The following is a 21,003-nucleotide window of genomic DNA, read 5'->3' on the forward strand; positions in this document are numbered from 1 at the left end:
TGCCCTTCAAAGCGGAAACTGCCACTTTGAGCCCAGCCAAACCTCTCTGAACCTCCCTGAAATTCAGAGGAAGGCGTGAGTAAAGTGAAGGGCCCACTCTTCACTGCCTGGCACCTCCCCTGGTTTGCGGCTACTGAGGTATGGGGAGATGTGGCCAAGGAGAACAACTCCCAGCCCCAAAGCAAGGCCCTGCAGGTTCTTGAGCACTCCTGTGGCACAGTACAGAAGAGCCCAGATCTGCAGGTGAACTGGAACTCTCAGGACATGACTTTGCCCACGGAACAATTGCACCTCTGGAGGAAACTTCCGGCCAGCCATCTTCTTAACTGTCCAAGTCATTCCTGTAATGGACAGTTCCTGGTAACTTGCTTTGTTCGTAACACTAACTTTGCTTCTTGCTCAATGCTACGTGCAGTCTTCAGCTAATGGGGCTTTTTAGTACCGCTTCTTCAAAATGAAAATTGCTCTTTTTTCAAAATTAATGTTCCTGGATGTTGCAGCATCCCACTCTGGAGGCCACAGCTCAGCTCATCAGGGTTTGTGTGCAGGCCTGGATTTCGCTTCAAACTGGCGTTTAGTTCTGTTATGGCCAGCAGCCAAAGGTATGCAGCTGATGCGGGAGATCCACTGGGGGATGGGAGGAGAGTGTGCGTGGAATAAAGGAAAGGGGCAGCACTGGACAACAACTGGTTTCCATTCCAGAAGCAAAGCAGCAGGGCGAGCTAAGCAAGGGTTTGCTCTCACGGAAAAGGACCAAGTGAAAAGGTTCCGTGCCGATCAATGCTAGGGACTCAACTGTGGTTTCGCGGAGCCAGTGCTGCCACTGAAGCACCAGGTCGTTTTGGTTCGCAAGCAGGATTTATCACGATGATGCTGGCGAAATCAGCTGCCTCCACCCCTCTGAACGTATTCATTTGGCTTTTGCCCACCCCATTAGCCACACGGCTCCCCGGGCAAGTTAGGGACAATCACTGAGCTGCGAGCATCCCAGTGGGAGGCAGGGAAGATTTCCCAAGTAACGGAACATAGTTACGAGCGGTCCCTGCTGTAATGCAACAAGGGACCTCCATTCTGAATGCGTGATTAAAATCCTTTGGTCTTACAAAGACCTGGTGCTGGTGGAGATTAAGCAACCAGAACTGGTTTGCTGAGCTGGACAAATTCAACTCTCTGAATTTCTGGACCCTTCAGTAACCCTACACGCCTCAGCATCCATTACTGCACCACTAGGACAGAACAGATGCGAGACAGGAGGGTGTGCAGCACAACACTTTCTGGAAATCAAAGGTGGGGTTGAACATTGGAGACTGAAACAGGAAGAGGAAGCACTCCACTGGTTCTCTAGGCATCTTTCCTATCAGCATTTAATTCTGCCCATTAGATGAATCACATCCCATGTTCTCGGAAAAAGGAGCTACGGTGATTGACACTTGGTCCCTTGTAAGAAACACGGCCAACAGGAGGAGGGGATTTATGTACTATTGTATTTCAATGTATTTTATCATGTTGTAAGCCGCCCCGAGGTTTCGGCAAGGGGCGGCATAGAAATGTTATAATAATAATAATAATTACCCGAGCTCCCTATTCACCTCTTATTATGGAATGTGGGAGCCACTCAATAACAGATCAAGGCCATGCTTCTCTGCGAGGTTGCCCCTGGTGTGTGCATTTAAGAAGCACTTTTGAAATGTTGCCACGTTGGTGTTTCTGCTCTCCCCTTGCAAAGCAGGTGGCTTGATGATATGGCCGGGACAGCTTGCAGTACAGTGATGGCCCCACGAGGCTGCTGAGTTTCCTTCAAGGACCAGAACTCTATAAACACTGTATGTTGCACACCGAGAGGCTCAAACCCTTCCTTAGCAAAGAAATTCACAGGATAACTCTGGGCAAACTCACTCTCACAGGCTTGGTACTAGAATAAACCAATAACTTCATGTATGCCGGCATGAGCCCCTTGGAGAACAAGCGAGACCCCGATATGCTGCATAAACGCGCAGGAGCTTGAGGACTATCCAACGCTCACCTTTTAACTCCTAAAATTTTGTAGTAATCTCTCTTCTGGGACTGCTTGAGCAACCGCTGGGCTCTCTCCAGGCCTTCCAGAACTTGTTGGTCACTGTCATTAAGCTCCTTTGCTTTTTCATAGTCCCTGATAGCTGCCCATAAAAAGACAAAGAAACAAACACAAGGTAAGAATTCTTACCTATCCTGCAATACTTCAAGTCGATGAGATGAAGCGATACAGCGAATAATGACAACTGGACATACGTGCACTCCAGCACATAAAACCGCTCCACTGTGAGCCGAGCCATTTCCCCGTTATCTCCCGGGACCAGGTGTGGAGCCCTCCTCCTGCTGATCCTTTGACAGTGCCGGACAGGAGAGCTTTCCAAGCCCAGGAGAGAGGCTCCTGCCTGGACAAGGTGTGCTCCCTCCAAAAGGCCCGGTTCACAGGCTGGGGCACCTGCAGCCAGCATTGCCCTGCAGTCCCAGGTGAGCACAGCAACCTGGAGCACCTTTCATCCGCTTCAACCGGGTTGCCCGCTTTAGCCTCTCCTGGACAGGGCTGGCTTGGCCACAGCACTGCAGGTGCGAACAACCACAAGGCAAGATTGCTGCCAAGTGCTCTCTCGGACGGCCCCAGGGTTGGTCTGGAAGCTGTGGCTAGTGCAGAAAGCAGCAGTCTGGCCGCTGGCTGGAGCCACCCCTTCGCTGAGGGCAGTGCGCTGGCACAAGCCGTTGATACTCGTGTAAAAAGCCACAAATGAGTGGTGCCAGGATACCTGGGAGGACGCCTTTGCCCTCAGCAACTTGCCCACTCACTGAGCTTGGATGCCACGGCCCTGGTGGTTCCATGTGGGCTTATTAGTCTCCCGGGGAAAGAAGGGCCTTTGGCACAATGGCTCCGTTTCTTGGAACTCCCTGCTTTTGGAGGTCAAAGAGGCCTCATGTCATGTGGCCTTTCAGTGCCTTCTGAAAACACTTTTATTTCAGGAAGCGTTCCTTGACGTTTCAAAGTACGGATCCCTCTGCAGGTATTCATCCATTTCCAGTCTTGCTGTAGCCTCTCATGTTTCCAGCTGAACAATTTATCCATCTGACTGTCTGAAACACGTTGTGCTGTGCAGGCAAAGGCAGTTAGCCTGTTCCTGAAATCTGAAATTTAGCAATGCCCGTGGTTCAAGAGCGAGGGCGCTGTTTTGCTCTCCCTCCCCTGCTCCGTGTTCTGCTCTCCAGTGCGGTGGTGCAACTAGGGTGGGGCTTTGGGGGCCAAGTCCAGGATGCCACAGCCCAGGGCTCCCCCAAATTTCACCCAGACAAGGGCAGCTGCCGCTCAGTAGGTCATAAAGTTGCTATGATGTGCATTTAAACTGCACAAGTACATGCCCTCAGTCTTTTTTTAAAAAAGAGTTTTGTTGTTGTTCCAGTGTATCTGGAATGTAGAAGCAATTTTAAGGCATGGAATAAGAATAGGAACATGGAAGGGATGGTGCAGAGAGGAGGAGGAGGAGGAGGAGGAGAGAGGCCCCATTAGACCATTAAGCCCAGGGTCCAAAATGATCAAATTGCACTATGGCACAAGAGCTCCTACCTATTTCCTCCCCAGCTCCATTCTTTCTCATCCCAAGCTCTCCAGCAAATTAACACAGTATGTGGAAAGAACCCCCCCCCCCAAACTTCTGATTCAAAAGGTACAGCTACAGTCTGAGTAACGAGCCCCCTGAAATAAGCCATGGGCACCCCAAAGCACCCATCTACCCGACTGTCAGACCGTGCCTGGCATGGTGCTGCAACGCAGGGGCAAGCCAACGGCCGTCTTGGCCCGTTCAAGAGGTTGTCCCCAGGAGCGACAATCCTTCATACTGGAAATCCCTCCAAGACAGAGCTGGCTTCTACCACCAAAAATAAGCCTTGAACCTCCCCTTGCTGTGAGCCACTGCCCTGCGGCGCTTCAGTGGGTGCACAGAACTTGGCCTCGGAAGGAAATGCCCTTCAGTGTCAGTATGTTCTGTGCGTACATGCAAGGGCCATGTCCCAGCACTGAGAGACAGTGTGGCATAGTGGTGAGAGCACTGGGCTGGGGACTGGAGGAATCCAGGTTCTAGTTTCCACTCAGCCATGGAGCTCACTAGGTGACTTTGGGCCCATCACCAACTCTTGGGCCAAACCGAAAAGATGGACAGTTTAGAAACCCAGTATTCTGAGTGCGACAATTGAGACTTTTAAAAGCACAAACGCACCAGGGAGGGGAAGAGAGAAGCACAAGGCATCATTTTATAAATGTATGATGCCAGCCACTGAGAGAGAGAGGGGGGGAGAGGCTTCACTTCTGTCTTAGTGTCCTTCTTCATGGCCTGCTTTGCATTTCCAACGTAATGAGTCTTTTCTGGTTTCTCTGTTTCTAATTTTGGAATGTCTCATTATGGATCACAAGACTTCTAGCTTTGCTAAGTAAGACAAAGTATTTGCATCAGATTATCTTCCAGCAGCTGTTCGCTCTCAGTTGGCATCACATTTATCTTTTTAGTTTCTGGGCACGCTGGCAGGAGATGGTGGCCAATTTATATCACTTAGACACTCCGTGGCTGCATGCAATTCCTTTTTGAAGAATGCTTCTTTAAAAAAGTACTTCTGATGCCTCAGTGATTTAAAACATCCATCCCCCAACAAAGTGCAAATCTGACTTCTCTTTCATTCCACTAGCCAGCCTACTGTGATACGCCACTAAAGTGCCTCGCCTGGCACAGACAAGGCTTTTTAAAAAAGAAAAAACACTTTGGCCATTCACTTAGCAAGCCAGCGGGAGCCGGCTGAGCACGCCTGTCGAATACAGTCCGAGGCGGCGTCCGCGCTGGAGGGGGCGCTCCTGTGAATTTTCCATCATGCAGCTCGATTCCCCCAGTGATGTGACACGATGACAACCTCGTCTGTTCCTTCAGTGTACACATTATAGCAGAAAAAAGTCAGAGTGAATGACAGCCCGCTCACAGGCAGTTTCCCACCCATTGCTCCAGGCACTGGGACAGAGCCGCTGCCGGGAGAGAGAAGGTTCTCGCATGCAGGCCGCACGTGGACGGCTCAAGGCAAAGCAAAACAGGTCCGTGCGTGAGGCTCAGGGAGGGCCAGGTGGGGGAGACCAGAGTGTGAATGCGAGCTCAGCCACGGAACTCCACTGGGGCACTCACTGGCCTTCCTTCCAACCTCCCTCACAGGGTTACCAGGAAGAGAAGATGGCAGGGGCAGGGAGAATGAACCATGTATTCCGCGGAGGATGGATGGGGTTCCACCACCGTCCCCGAACCACCCTCAGAGTCATGTCTGGGCATTGTGTGGGCCACCAGCCACAGGGTCCCTGCTCACTCTGTTTAGTCCCCGGCTCGCCTCACTGCCATCGAGTTTGCAGGGTGGTCCCAGGGGCACAAGGGAAAGAGGCAGGCTGCGCTCTTTCAGAATCACTCAAGTTGGCCTTTCTGAGCCACCATCAAGGCAAGCAACCGATTCTTTGCTGGTGCCACCAAAATTCAGCAGCAAAGGGGATGGGGCCTAAAGCTGCCCACCCCACCTTAAGTCAACATTTTCTACGGCACGTTTTGGCTACACTTATCTTCCTCGACCCCCATATCCTTCAGGACCCACAACCCCCCCCCCCCACTCACTATGGGATAAATTGGTTTTTAGCACATTTCTTTGAATTTAGCAGACTATGTCCTGAATAGGATCTATTCAGGTTTGCCCAGCCGATGCCTTTAGAAGCTGGTCTTCCCATCCTTGCACCAGTCGCACACCCCTCCATCCCTCGGGGAGCCTTGAAAGTACACAGGCCTGCCAACTTCGCTCTGTGCCGCATCAGGCAGCCAAGGTGCCTGCCATGAGCAGAGGTGAGGGGCCACAGTGCCCCTGCAGGCCACTGAAGGGCCCGGCCCTTGGCTCCTGATGTCACTGGATCCCCAGATGAAGCACCATGCAGGCTTCCTCGAGCTCAGCAAGGCCCAGGTGTCGCTAAGAGACGGAGTGACCAGCTTAGCTGCTCCCGCCTGTTCTTCCCGTGGGGAATATGAAGGGCAGGAGCGAGGCAGAGTCATCTGGCATCATCACTCTGCCGGTGCCTTTTGAGGTCCGGTTCTTCTTCAGACGAAAGTGACATTTCTGGGTCACGGGCACCTTCGGGGAACTATCGCCTGGCTGTCATGTGAGCTGCCCCAAAGGACAAGTAGCACCCCCAGATAACTAGGTACGAGGCAGAGGTGCAGTCTGAGTCCCAGCACGGTAATCCACTCCTCTGAACCCTTCTAAATCTTCGGCATCCACAAACACCCCATTCCGCAGCAATCCCAGGTGCCAGTCAGAAAGCATGTGCCTGCTTCAAGTGGAAAGGGGGGCATGCTTTGATTTGCCCAACAACCTCTGGGTTCCCCCATGCATCACGTGGCGCATCAAACCACTTCCCACTGATGTCCCCATGTAACTGGATGCCCTGCCACGTACCTTCCTCATACTGTTCTTCCAGGATGTACGCCGCAGCTCTGTCTTTGAGTGCATTTACATTATCCGGCTCCAGCTGTAAAACTTCAGTGCAAAGTGTGATGGCTTTCGTTGACTGCTGGTCCTGGAAAAGGGGAAAGGACCAACAAGGTCAGCGTTTGCGATATTCGCATTCATATTCTGCAAAGGCTGAAAGAGAGTGTTTACCTTCGAGAGGCAGTGGCAGATTCTCTCTCTGGCTTGTGTGGTGTAAACAGGAACTTTGCTCTCAGTTTTCATCACAGTCTCATATTTATTAATGGCATCTTGGTACCTGTTTACAGTGGGGGAGAACAGCTAAGAAATTCTGGATAGCAGCTTTTCAGGGCATCAATTTTTCAGAATACACAAAAAATGATTTTAAGGACGCTGGATGACGTGTGATGCAGGGCGCGAGAGGTTCTCAGCCTGAAAAGGCACGGCACGGTGGAGCAGAAACTCATTTTATGAAGTTTTTACGGTGCTAGGCTGTATCGCTTCTGACCACAGGAACATGAATATGCAAAAGTAAAATGAAATTCCATCAAAACCCTGCATGTCACCGAGAAAGACTTTAACCATTTGTGGGTGTGGCTCTTCTTTCATTTTCTCTGCATGAAGGGTTTAACTAGCTGTCTTCCTGAGACTTCTTCGATTTTCATTGTGGGAGGAAAAACGTGTGTTGTACATCGTTTTTTCCTTGGTGTTTGTATTTTGCTGCCTTTCCATATATTCTATTCACCATGCACAAGGTGGTACATGAGGCTTTTGCTCCAGTTTGAATTTGAATAGCTTGCTCTAACACAAGCCTCGGAAACGGCTGGAACACACGGGGAGAGAGGCCACAAACTTCTGTGCACGGAGGACTGTCTTTAGGTGAATGACAAAACTGAGAGCCATTCAAAGCAGAGAGTGGATGCATCTCATCTCTTCCACAAAGCCACAGTGGAGAGGGGAAGGGAGCAAAGGGGAGAATGCATGAGCTAAAATTTTGCAAGGCACTCAATTAAGGATCATGCAGCCTCCCCCAGGCTGAACCCATCCAGACGCGCTAGACTGCACTTGGCAGCATGTGCTAGCCAAGGTTTTTCCTCCAAGCCTGGAGAGCACCAAGACATCCAAAACACATTCTCTGCACATCGTGTTTCCTGTGCTTTGAATTGTTCTTGTTCCCGATGCCAACCCCTATCCTCCAAATGCTAGGAATCTGAATTTCTAGGAAAAAATTTATTTCTGGACAGATGTACCATTTTATTTGCAAATATTCTGTGATCCCCACATGCCAACACGAGACATGAAAATACTGCTTTAAATAGGGCCTGGCAATTTGGGCTAAAACTAACAGTCCTGATGCTTTATTTTATTGGGGAGATGAGAAGATACATAACACTTTCCACAGATGCCACCTGGCAAACCGCTTTAATTAATCACAAAGCCAATTGATTTCCTCTTTATTTGTATCTGCAACTGACCCGATAACAAAGCTATGCTTCTCTTTGTCATTTCCACAACACTGCAAGTTTCACACATACCGTGTGCCAATTACCTTCTGTGACCAGAGGCTTATATTCCATGCCTACACTGCCATAGGAAACACATGAAACATTCTCCTAACTAAGCCTGTAAAATTTAAGACTCAGCCCCCGGTCACTGCGCTGCAAAAGGCAGGCCATGGCGCTTAAGCATTTAGGAATAAATCAGTGGCCCATCCCCTGGGGAGGAAACTGAATATTCCCACCTGGCTACTAAAGAGCCAGCGATGAGCTTTACTGAAACAGGATGGCTGTAATTTCAGTATGATGGCAGGACAAGCCGCACAGGGAAAACATTCTGCAGTTACGAAAAAAGCAATGTATCAGGAAACCACGATGCGCTGCTTTACATCAGGTGGGGTGGGAGGTGGGGTGGAAAACAGGGCAGATGGGCCAAGTGGATGGTCTGGGAAAAGCAGCTGCAATAGCTAAGAGGCAGGGAATTGCTTAGCACTCTGGAAGTGAGGCTACTGAGGGACCAACCAATTAGCCATGTGCGAGTATAATTATTAGAGGAAAATGAAAAAGAAAAGTAGAAAGATGGAAAGAAGCACAGACAATGAAGTTCTAAGTCAGGGGGAAAGGGCAGTCGGGGAAGAAGCTGGTTAGCATGAGGTGAAGAGAGGAAGCGTTGCCTTCTCTGAAATGGGTCTGTTTGTTACTGCTGGAACCGGGCTCCATTTGGGCGCAGCTGTATACTAGGTCTGGGGGGTTCGCTGCTCATCTTTGGGGACCGGCTGCATCTCCCATGCAGGCATTCTGTGGAATCACTGGGACAGCGTCTCAAACTGCCGAGTGCACCGTGAGCCCCGTAACTGACCTACCCCCGCAGCATCACACGACTGTGCTTGCCAGGCCTGCGGCAAAGCCAGGAGCTCACCTCTCTTGCTGGATGAGTTCCTCCGCTGATGCGATCTGTTTGTTCAGTTTCTTTACTTGCTTGTAGTGAGAAAAGCACTCCTTGTGGTCTTGGTCAAGTTTCAGACATTCACGGACTTCACTGTTCATATATGAGATAGAGAGGAGAAGCTAAGTCAACTCTGTTCCACAGATGGAGGTGTTAGGCCCGAAGGCCCTGGTCTCCGGCCTCACTCCTAGCTTTAGTGTGTGTGTGCGCGTGCACGTGTGTGTGTGTGCACACGTAAGCCATAGCTTCTCCGGGTCATCTCCCTGTTTGGCTGAATGGGGAGATTAATCATCAGTCCAAGGGCTGAAGTGTGGCCAAAGGCAAGGGCAATAATATTAAAACCCTCTGTACGCCAGAAGCGTGATAGAGCTCTTAGTGGGCTACTGTCGAGCATTATACAGAGCAAGGGGAAGCAGAGGGGTAGCTCTCAGCTAAGCTCTTCTCAAGCTTTAGTTAATCAAGCGATTCTAACTTAGGCCATCTGGAGACAGATTGGGAGAGGGAGGTGCCTGTAAGTGCTGAAGCGTTGTTTTAATTTTCTCCCCACCCCGAATTTTATCTTCAGTATAAACAAGCACATACCAGACTGCCTAATATAACAGTCCTTTTACTAAAACTTGTGACAGCTTTCATCTATATCAGCACTCCTCCAATTTAACTGTTACCACCTTTCGCATAGGGACTTATATTCTTCCCAGAATAACTATTTGACCTTCCCCGAACCATTATTCCTCCAGCACATACAGGAGATTTCGCCTGGCTTTAGCAGAGCACACAAGGATCGCCAATAAAATGGCGCTGTAAAAAAAGTTATTTCCCCATGTTTCCATTCAGTGCAATATATCTCAGTCCTAAAACTGTCAGGAGCTTAATTTAGCTTTCTAGCATGGGAAGTGCTACTTCTGAAGGAACTCTGAGGATTTTGACACTTTGGTTTTTTTAAAAAAGGTTGCTAGTCCTCTTGGTTGCTTGAAAGGAACGGCTCAAGAACCAGCAGGAGGATGCAAGGAAGTTATCACGGCCAATCGCATAGTGGCAAAATGGCACATGACAAGGAAGACATGGAATTCCCCACTCCGTGTTTTCCTCATAAGCCAAATGTGTGGAGAAAGCACTTATGGGGAGAATTGGCATGGGGAACAGGACTCTGCTTAACTCTCGCCCTTCTCTTCCAGTCATTTTTAATCCTCCCTTCCCAACAGCCAGGCTCCAAAACTTGGAATAATACCTGCTGAGAGGAAAGCAGGGCTGAGTATTTTCAGGGAGAAGCTGCAGGTATCCAACACCTGTCCCTCCTTCTGTTCTTCCCTGAGAAATGCCACCTCCGCTCCACATCCCTTTGGCAAACAGGCAGTCTCCTTTTGCTTGTACGGATTTATTAAATATACTCATCTTTATTTTATTAAATGTCTCATAAAATAAATTTAACCTGGCATTTTACAATTTAAAACGTCATCACATTATATTGCAATAACAGCAACTAATAAATGTGCCAATGCAGCAGAAAATGCAATATAAAGTTTAAAAAGGTGAAACCACACTGCTGTGTTTAAGAAGACTTTTAAAAGGCACCACCATGCACTGTTTGATGGGAAAGGTCTTCCAGCTCCCAGAAGTTTGGCACCAGACTATGAGGTAGGGGGAAAAAAACTCTGGGGAAGAAGGAAAAAAGGTGGGAGTTTTACAATTTCTTTCTGCCTGAATATACCTAGGGTTCTGCCCTAAAAGACCACACACATCTGGAAGAACCAAAAACCAGGACAGCTTCCCTTGGGAGAAATTAAAACATCTACTCTGTGCAGATCTGAAAAAAGAAGCAGTGATTTCAAGGAGATCCGATCCTTACACACAATAGTAAGCTCACTTTAGAGATTGCTCATGGTCACCTAGTTGATAATATATGGTGCTGATTTGGTAGAACGCTTCTGTGTTGTCGCTCTTTAACTTTGCAGCAGCTTTTAAGTCACCGATGGCTTTTCTCGGTTCTCCTTCCTTGATATAGCATTTGGCCCGAAGCTCTCGCAGTTCCACGTCCCAAGCACAAACCTTAGGAAACCAAAATGAAAGCCAAGATTTTAGTCCACATATATGTATGTTTTTAGAAGCAACATATATAGCTTGTAAAAGGATCAGCTTTGTACATTAGTTGAAATAGCTTGCAAACAGCGCGTGCGCATGCGCACCCCCCCACACACACAATAAATGCATTTACATCCCTAGAAATTGTGGAAAGGCAGAAAACTGGGGAAAAATTGGAGGCTTCCGACCTAATACCAGGGAGGCCTCTATTTGTAACCATTCTAAGGATTTCAGCTAATAGCATTCAGTTTTCCTTCCAGAACAAGGACTAGGGACTTACGTGCACATTTTAAAAAATGCACGCCACCAACCCATCTATGTGTGGAGGTCATAACCAGGAGTGGAATTTCAGCCATGGGGAGACCTAGCCAGGTGCTTGCTGTAACGCCAAACCAGTCTTCTTATTCAGGACGCGCGAAAGCAGAGATGGTTAAGAAGAGAAGCTGCTACTTTTCACCTGCAAAAGTCCGAGCAGCAATTCCCAATCTGGGACTTACATCCAGAATTTCATCCAAGAGGCCGATAGCAGTGTAGTGCTCCCCCTGAAGAAACGCAGACCGTGCTTGGGAATACAGGCGCTGCATTTCATCAGACTTCATCAGCTGGGAGCGAGCATCTGCTTCATCCTTGTCACTGGGGTTAGACTGGAGCTGTAAACAAGAAGGATGGGGACGGAGACATGAAGAACAAAAGCGGTCAATACGCCTCGAACGCAAGAGTTTCTATCAGGCATCACCTAGCAGGAGAAGTAGGGAAACATTATCTAACTGAACTTCTTTCTTTTCTTTTGCGGGGACAGGGGAGCTATGTAGAGATGGATTCTGTTACCATCCAGGCAGTACAAAACAGTGGCAAACAACATTCAGATGAGTTATGTGCAGCACCTGCCCGCCTGTTTAGCTAGTTTAGTAATGGGAAAGAGCTGTTCTCAAGCAGACAGAATGGGAAAACACAGGCACAAAGAAGCACAAATATTAAAGCAGGACTACTGTGAATTGCATATCTGTTGTGCTGTGGCTTCGAACTATCCAGTCCTATCGCCATACTCTATGGCCTTCCATGCTTTTCTCCCTAAAAAAACTTAAGTCAATTCCCTATCTGTCCATAACTCCTCAATATATGCATATTTACAGCCATACAAGTGCCAATTCTTTGTAGCAGGGGGTATTCTACCCCCAGTTTCAGAGATGCCCAATCCTGCACAGCTGTAATCTCTCTCCCTTTCTCTCTTGCCTACCACCTGCAGGATTCATTCTTCTTCTGACACACCTGATGGAAAATAATCGTAAAGGAACAGGGCCATTCTTCCGAATAAATGCATGCATATCTAAAGCCTCGGGGTCTTTCCTAATACTAACATCATCCAGTAGTGCCAAAAACTTTATTTGCACAGGTAAAAATTCATTCTGTTCTCACAGAGCATAAGGACATTGTTCGGGACATTTTGCCAGAGGAGGAAAAAATAGCGTGGGTTGGCTTTCATACTGACATAAAAGCTGGACCGTGAAGAAAGCTGACATGAGGAAAATGGATGGGTTCAAACCACAGGGCTGGAGGCGGGCTTTGTGAGTACCCTGGATCAACAGAAAGACAAACAACAGAGCTCTCCCTGGAAGCAAAAATGATTAAATCGAGACTTTCGTACTTCGGACACATCATGAGAAGGCAGGACTCCGTGGAGAAGACAGTCGTTCTAGGAAAAGTTGAAGGCAGAAGAAGGAAAGGAAGACCAAAAAGAGATGAAGAGGCTCCATAAAGAAGTCACAGTCATGAATCCAGAAGAGCTGGGCAAGGACTTTTTGGAGGCAGCCATTCACAAGGTCACCATAGGTCAGAGACAACTTGGTGGCAAAGAACAAGTGCAAATTACTGCAGAGGAGGAACAGGAAGCCTCCAGAGTCAACCCAATTGGGGAACCCAATGTCTGGGCATTACACTGGTGGGGAAGAGATGGGAAACTCTTCACAGCAAGTCCACAAATGTCCTCCAAGAGGACACATGATGCTTCAGTGCCGCTCCTCCCTCCCATAAAACTTGCTTGCCCACCACATTCCTTAAAGAAACGTTCTGTATCTACAAGCAATCTATGCCACAGCATCAATGCTGCAAAATATGCAATTCCTTGACCACACAAGAACTTGATGATGTGATATCACTGTCAGATCGTTGCCTTCCGCCCACACAGAAGTCAAGCGTACTCAAAACAAAAGAAAAGAATCTAGCTTAATGGTCAAATATGAGATGATTTCATTATAATGGCTATACAAGCTACGGAAAAACAACCTTTCAGAGTCAAAAGCAACCAAGTATGTACATAAGGAAAGAGGAAAAATATGCTTTATACTGATAGTGACACTGGTTTTGAATTTGAAAGAGACAATTATGCTGAGATATTAAAATAAAGAAGATAATATGTTCATAAAAGAAAATAAAGAACAATGAAACTTCAATAAATATTGCCTCAGGATAGGAACAGAAAATGTAAACCAAAACCCCCCACATCTCCTCTGAGCTGTCATCTATCACTGCAAGGGCCTGGCCTTCCAATGAAACATCATGAAGGACTCGTTCTGGGGTCGCAGATTCTAGAAAGGGAACCGTGTTCCATGTCTCCAACCTCCAACTTAGTGCACTGTTTAACAAGACAAGGAAGTGGGGGAAGGGACGGAAAGGGTGAAGGGGTCTGGTGTCATTGTACTTTTCATTTTAGATGCGAAAGCCCCTAGGGCTTCCACTGCAAAGCGCCACAGAGGAATCATTAAAGAGTGTTTGAGTCCTTCCCATGCCTTTTTTAGATGTTTGGGTTTCATTTCTTAAGTATTTGGATCGTAAGCCTATGCACAAGGCAGAACAGCCTGTTTACTTTCATCTCTGTGCAGTGGCTAATATATTTGTCTTTGGCACCTGTACAAATAATAAATGATGAAGTTCCTCCACGTTCAAAGCTTGCATTCTTGAAAGGAATTTTTACTCTTTCCATTTATGAAAATATATTTATCATGGTTACAGAATAACTTAAGTGCTAATGATCAAACAATCAAAAACCGGATATAAGGTGGGGACGAAGAGAAGCAAAGGAAGGGAAAAGAGGCTTACAAAAGTGGCATCAAAGCTGCAGTGTAGGACAGCAAGCAATCTAATTATAAAAGGGAAGTGTCCCGAACTCCTGAAGTTTACTCCAGCAAAGAAATAATATCCGCAGCATCCTAAAATGACAATGTGTGTGTCTGACTGGGTGAGAAGCATGACAGAGGGAAGCTGGGACAAGAATCCTGAAACTGCTCCATACAACATCTTTGGGTCCAGTTGTCAACATCTGTCTCGTTTGTGTGCTTACCATAGGATGTGGTGATGTCCATTCCTACTGACAATGCTAGCATTTACATCACTTCTGTGTTTGTAGATTTTTAGAGGCCTCTTATCTTTCCTGGAAATTTTACTCTTTTATGGAATACAAGGAACTCACCATCACAATAATCAAAAGTTTTGTCAGCTTAAGCTTTCTCCTCATAAAAATAATGATGCCACAGCGGACCTTTTGACTGTTAAAAAAATGCACCATGGTGACCTCCCCATAGCAGCATAAAGCAGCTAATTAAAACACAACAATATTTAGCGCACCTTAATTAGTGGTTTAACATCAGTTGTAAAAGAGATGAGATGCAAGTTGTCAAATTGCTTCTAAAAGTGATTTTGTGTGCACAATTCATTTCTGTTTTATGAATTTAGTTTGCTTTGTTAAGCCAAAAACATAGCTGCATGTGTTGCATTTAACTATCTGTCATACTGAGTTTCATCAGCTTGCAAGTTCCTAAGGATGTGGAGGTTGCTAATTTATGCTTTTTATAGCTATCTAATACTATAACCCACAGGGCAACTTTTTAATCTATTCAGCACTACTGGGCACCTTATAAGTTGATTAAATCCAATCTGAAAGTTTGCCTTAAAAAATCAGAAAAACAAAAACATCAACTTTCAAATCATAAGCTCTGCTGACATGTTACATCCTCTTTTTAAATATTGCTCCACTTTCATATGTACATAAAAAACACAACAAAATACTTTACCCAACTAACAGAGATAGTCACTCAGCCAGGAGTCTCACCAGCTGGATTCACACAACATGACAAGCAATCCTGCATGGATCTCATAGGTCATGGGTTTTGTTTTTTTTACCATGATCTACCTGACAGATTATCAAGTGGATTCTACGTTATCATGGCTTCCATCTTCCCTGTTCAGCCACCCCACTGTTGGCATGCATCAGCCACCACACCTGAAATTCCATCTCAAGGTACACTGCTTCTTGTTTCTCCCACCTGCTTCTTCCTCATGGGTCTGCACACAGAGACCAGATGGATGGAGCAGCTCCTGCAGTTAGCTGCATACCAAGACCATAATCCTGGCTTCAGACAACAAAAGCTGCAGTGGTACAGAGAAACCATAGAACAAACCATTGCTTCTTAGTGGGGTTTCTAATGGCCAAGCTTACCATGGTGAGATACTGTGACTGTTTTGACATGACAGACCAACAATGGTTAAAAAAACCAATCCTCATGCTGTCCAAACCCAGCCACTGTACTCAGCAGGGGCTATTCCTATCCAAGTGTGCACAGAGCCAAAGTCTGTCTCCCCCATGAAGTTAACTTTCTGAAGGATGAGGCTATCAATGGCCATTCATCGCCTCCAACATCAGAAGTACACCTCTGAGAAGCCACTCTTAGGGGACATGAGAAGGATGATGCTCTTGATGATTCTAGCCATTGTGTCAGATCTTGCAATGATCCAATTTGAGTGATCACCTGATGTTTCAGTCCTCAGAGAATGAACAACGCATCTGTAAATCAGTCCCCAGACTAACTCAACTAAGGAAAGTGATCTTCCATTCAGGAAAACTAGTTCAGACCAGTGTTTGTGTGACGTGTGAAGTGGGAGATCCGTGCACTTCCAGAAAGACAGAGCTGCAAGTGTTCGCTGGATGCCTCGGAACACCCCCAGCCTGGCACAAAGCAGCCATCAAGCCAGCCATCCCCAACCTGGTGCCCTGCAGACGTGCCTGACCCTCACCCATCATTCCTAGCCAGCACGGTCCTTCACCATGCTGACTGGGAATTATGGGAGTGGTGGTCTACCACACCTGGAGGGTTAGCATGAGAAAGACCCCCATTCGGTAAACCAGAGGCAAACTAGCGCTCAGGCTCAGTTCTGGCAATTCCTTCCTCCCATTTTCCTAACGCTGATGCGATACGGGAAGAACTATCAAGGGGCCACCTGGGCAGAGTCTAAGCACCTTCTTGCCCATGCTGTCTACTCACCAGAGAGCTGACTGGGTCTTAAAGAGGCCACCTCTTTCCAAGCCTGGTTGACCACTGAGAAATGCAAGGTCAGAAGGTGGCCTTCTGCAGAGCTCAGGGCCATTACGTTGGGAAGTGCAACCTGCTTGCTGACAAGAACACCAAGCTGACCCCAGAGACTGCAGTGAAGGTACAGGAATGTGATCCCTCGGGCACGTATTTGCTGCAGTGATGCTTCTTGCAGAAGCAGAGAATCGACTCCTTTGTATTTGGAGAAGCGGCTTGTGTGCGTGGTGACATATATGCACACTCACACATACATTTTGGGGTAGGAACTGGAATGTGCATATGTGTCTATTGCATTACTTAGAAATAATGACCCAGAATATTCCAGCACTGTACTTGTGAATTTAGAAATAGGCCAATACTGTGGCTATTTCTCCACAGTGGAAAAACACTGTCAGAAAGAAATAAAAATGAATGAGGTCTCTTTCAGCTGGGGAGTTGGCAAGACTGTTTTCTTCAGATGTGAAAAAGATGGATAAGAATTCCATTTTTAAGACTGTGTGTGCATTCAGGCAGAGGGCTTCTAGCACAAGCAAAGTCATTTGCACAGCTGCCCCATCTTCTCCTTCAGAACAGAGATTTTCCGGTAAGAACAAAGATGGTAAACACAGGTGGGACCCAAACGGAAAACAACCATGGCTGGACCCCATGTAACATTTGTTGAATAAGCACTGCGATGGCAAAATATATGGAACTTTCCTAGTGTGGGTAAATATCAAAGAGGCAGCCGTATAATAAGTCACCCAGGGTTATTCGCCTCCAAAACATTTCATTAGCCTGCATTTCCACACTGGCCATGGAAGGAAACTTTCTCTTCCACAGTAGCATGGAATCACCAGTCGCTAGCCTCTTGGAGCTAGCCAGTGAGGGAAAGAGTTCCACCAAGGCAAAGAAAGAACCGATCACGACAACTCCTTTCCGATAAACCGCTGTGTTTCCATGCTGGTCAAGAGACACTGTCCTTTCCTTGTGACTAGAATGGAGCTCAAGTGGACTCGTGGAAGATGGGTGGAATAGTCTGTCCCTCATCCAACAGGCTGTTCATTTAAGGCGTTCATGTGTTTAAGGTATTTCTATACCGCTGATTAAACGAGCTCTCAGAATGGTTTACAGAATATACTTATAAAAATTGATAACAATTTAGAAACAGATTTAAAACAACCTTGCTTGTCATAGAACAACGGCGTCACAATAGAATGTGACGGGCCATGATAAAACAGCAAAAGAATGCATAATAACAGAGGAACCATTCTACCTGTGCTAGTTTAAAACCAATAAATTCATAATCAATCATTAAAATGGTGAGAAAATAAGAATGCCTTAACCTGGCGCCAGAACATATATCACATTGGCACCAAGCTTATTTTCCTGGGGAGCCGATTCCACAGATGGGCCACCACAAATGAGAAGGCCCTTCCCCTTGTAGCTACACTCTTTACCTCTTTTAGGGGTGGCGCATGGAGAAGGGCCTTCGAAGACGATCTAAAGGTCTGGGCAGGTATATATGGGAGAAGATGCCCCTTTAGATAGCCAGGCCCTAAGTCGTTCAGGGCTTTATGCATGAGCACCTTGAAGTGGGATTGGTAACTAGTGCAGATGGAATAAGCACCGGGCTTACACGCATGCTTCTACTTGCTCCTGTCTGTTTACCTGCCTACACAAAATTCCTGGTCACCTTATGAGACTACCAAGCAACTCGTTCAATGGAAAGCTGCAAACAGATATACCACAGAGAAATTCAGCTGAGAAAACAGGGCTGTACAAGCATTCTCAAAACCTGATTTTAAAAAGGAAAACGAAAGGCCAATTTATAACAGGTATGTACTACGTCATTGCAATGCTTCATAGGGCCTCTTTCACACTGACTGCTCTGGCTGTAACTAAAACATTGAATTTTTGGGAAAGATAGCATTGCCGTAAAATATGCAGGATACAAGATTTTATGCATTTAAAAATACAGCAAATAAACACACCCCACATTAGGGAAAAAATGCAGAAAGGATGGTCCTCGAGGATAGTCTTTGCTGGCCTCTAGTGGAACAACACAGCACAGACGCAAGGCTTTTCGTTCACGGCTCTGGGAATGCTTCCCAAGAGGGAAGTGTGTCCTCTGAGTCTCGGGGACAGACTGGAGAAACCTGTTGTGGCCCGGCAGTTCCACCTGTCCGTAGCCAACTGCTACTGCTGGGTCTCTTACAACCTAACAGCGCACCATGTCGAAGGAAGCAATGGAGTTTTATGCCCCATTTCACACCCAGCAGTGGCTCTTCTGCATGGCACTGTACCAGAAATGTCCACGATGGCTGATCTTTTCAGTCACACGTATGCCAACCAAAAGCACTGTTTCGACGGTGCAAAAGATTCCCCACTCATCACTACGGTATCTGCATTTCTGCTTGACTTCTGCTCTGGACACCAGCTGACAAGGAGTGGTAATACGTCAAAAAATCAATCACCAAGGCTACTTAGAAAAGCTCTAAAAGCTCACAAAAGCTCACAAAAATATTCAAAAGAACCTTCCCAATCCACATGAAAGAAAAGCAAGTATTATTATTCAGGTACCAAAGTGAAATGCTTAGCTACACATCTGGTTCAGGGAGCTAAATTTTTGTTTTGAAGCAACAGACTAATTTTACTTGAAAGACCCCACACCATGGTCCTCACACAACATCCTGCATTAGCAAATAAAGTTTCTCAATTATTCTGTTCGTACCTTCACTCTATAGCATCATATTGTTTTAAAAAGGGTAAGAAGATGACGCAAACAAGCACCATGCTTCTTACAGGCAACTAAAATGCCAAGAGCTACTAATGCATATTTGCAACCAGGAATGAAATCCTTGTACAGCCCCTCAAAAAAACCAAGCATCCAATTCCCTCAATGAGCTGATAACAGAATGCAAGATACCCAAAGATCAGCAAAACTCAGATGGAATGAACTGAACAAAATGTATACATCTTTCAGTTCAAAATGACTAGTAGAATTCCAGAAATGATTCTGAAATCAAGACAGCATTCATAGTCTAGGTTTGCAAATAAAATAATGACCAGAATCAATATAATAGGAGAAAGATTGTATTACATTTTTCTCATTGTATTACACATAGGATCCCAATCTATAGAAAGTCAGTTGTGGTGAAGTTGTGACTAACTTGTCCCAGTGGTTTTTACCCTTCCCTGCATCGGGATCTGTGCCTTTGAAAACTGTCTAATTTCAATGTTTATACTGTAAGATATCCGATTTTTCCTCTGAATATCCTGAATTTACAATCAGCATTAGCAACTCCCTGACATTTTTAATACAACCTGAATCGTTTCAGCTGCATTCCCTTCATATGCATTTAGGTACATATTGAATGGACACACAAAAACTTTGCATGAGATGAAAAACTTGGATAGAGAAATTCATCAAAGTGGATGGGATGGGATGCCAACAGCAACCAGGGAGAAGGTTGGAAGCCACTCCGTTCACACAATAAGCTCGTTGACACTCATTGTTTTGTCTAAACATGCATACGACTGCACTTTAGGCAAACCCGTAAAATCTATGCCGTGAAATGTCAGCGGATAGCACTGTCTGCTCACTGTGACACGTCAGCAGTTCCATTCCCATGGGTGAGCCTTTCTGATCCAGGGCTGCAACCTGCGGTGTTTAATGCCCCCAGTTTTCCATGGGCCCCAGCGTGGCGTGGCATGCGCTCAGAAAAGGTCACTCCATCCGTGTGGAATGCGAGAGCTGCCCAACAGACGCAACACACCCTGGAGATCTGCATCACAACACTCCACGTCCTTCTCAGGACCTGACTTCCACAACGCCAGAGCGTCAAGGTTCCTTACTCACCACTTTTTTGAAATCCTCTTCCGCTTCATCAAACTTTCCCTGCTTCAGCAGCAAGTTCCCCCTTTGCAGCCTTGCCTATAATAAAAGAAAGTCCTCTGTCATATACAAATAGCCAGCGTGGTGAAGCAGATAGAGTGCCACACAAAGGTCCCAATCCCCACTGAATAACCCTGGGGCAGTCAATATCCCTCAACCCGTACTACCTTGCAGGGGTGTTGTGAAGATAAACTGGGGATGGAAAGCAAGCAAGATGTGCCAACTCGAGTGCCTAGGAATTGTAATAAATGGCTTTTTTTTCCATGCAAAATTTATTTATTTTTCTATTTATATCCTGCCTTTTTCCTACAAAGGGCTCAAGGCAGCTTACATCATCTCTCCTCCTCCATCTTATCCCCACAACAACAACCCTGTGAGGTAGGTTGGGCTGAGAGTCTGTGACAGGCCCAAAGTCACCCAGTTGGCTGCATGGCCAAGCGGGCACTAGAACCCAGGTCGTCCAAGTCCCAGTCCCATGCTCTTCACCACTACACCACAGTGGCAAATAAAACTACATCCCCTATATCTTCCTCTTGCATTTCACACGAGAAAGCATTTCAGTTCCTGCTTTACCACCACCTCTGTTTCATAACCACCACAGCATCCCACTCTTTCCTGTCCTATCTTTTCAGCAATTAAAGATTTTCTTATGGAAAATACCACCATTTAGCACCTGGCACTGCAAACATGTTTTAGGTAAAGAACTGCCAAATCTTAAAAATTTTAAATAACATTATTATTACACAG

General features: G+C 46.5%; 1 protein-coding gene across 2 annotated transcripts in view; it reads right to left on the reverse strand.

The window, feature by feature from the left end:
• DNAJC3 (DnaJ heat shock protein family (Hsp40) member C3) overlaps positions 1-21,003 on the reverse strand; it is a 44,266-nt gene that overhangs the window by 14,404 nt on the left and 8,859 nt on the right. For both annotated transcript variants that reach the window (XM_044437779.1, XM_044437780.1), the window contains 7 exons: positions 20,221-20,295; positions 11,517-11,669; positions 10,805-10,986; positions 8,914-9,033; positions 6,691-6,796; positions 6,487-6,607; positions 2,024-2,156 (listed from right to left, as the gene is read on the reverse strand). In XM_044437779.1, coding sequence (XP_044293714.1) covers positions 2,024-2,156; positions 6,487-6,607; positions 6,691-6,796; positions 8,914-9,033; positions 10,805-10,986; positions 11,517-11,669; positions 20,221-20,295 — 890 coding nt within the window. The remainder of the gene's footprint in view (positions 1-2,023; positions 2,157-6,486; positions 6,608-6,690; positions 6,797-8,913; positions 9,034-10,804; positions 10,987-11,516; positions 11,670-20,220; positions 20,296-21,003) is intronic.

The sequence above is a fragment of the Varanus komodoensis genome, unplaced genomic scaffold, assembly GCF_004798865.1.
Source record: "Varanus komodoensis strain SLA01 unplaced genomic scaffold, ASM479886v1 scaffold31, whole genome shotgun sequence".
NCBI lineage: Eukaryota > Metazoa > Chordata > Lepidosauria > Squamata > Varanidae > Varanus > Varanus komodoensis.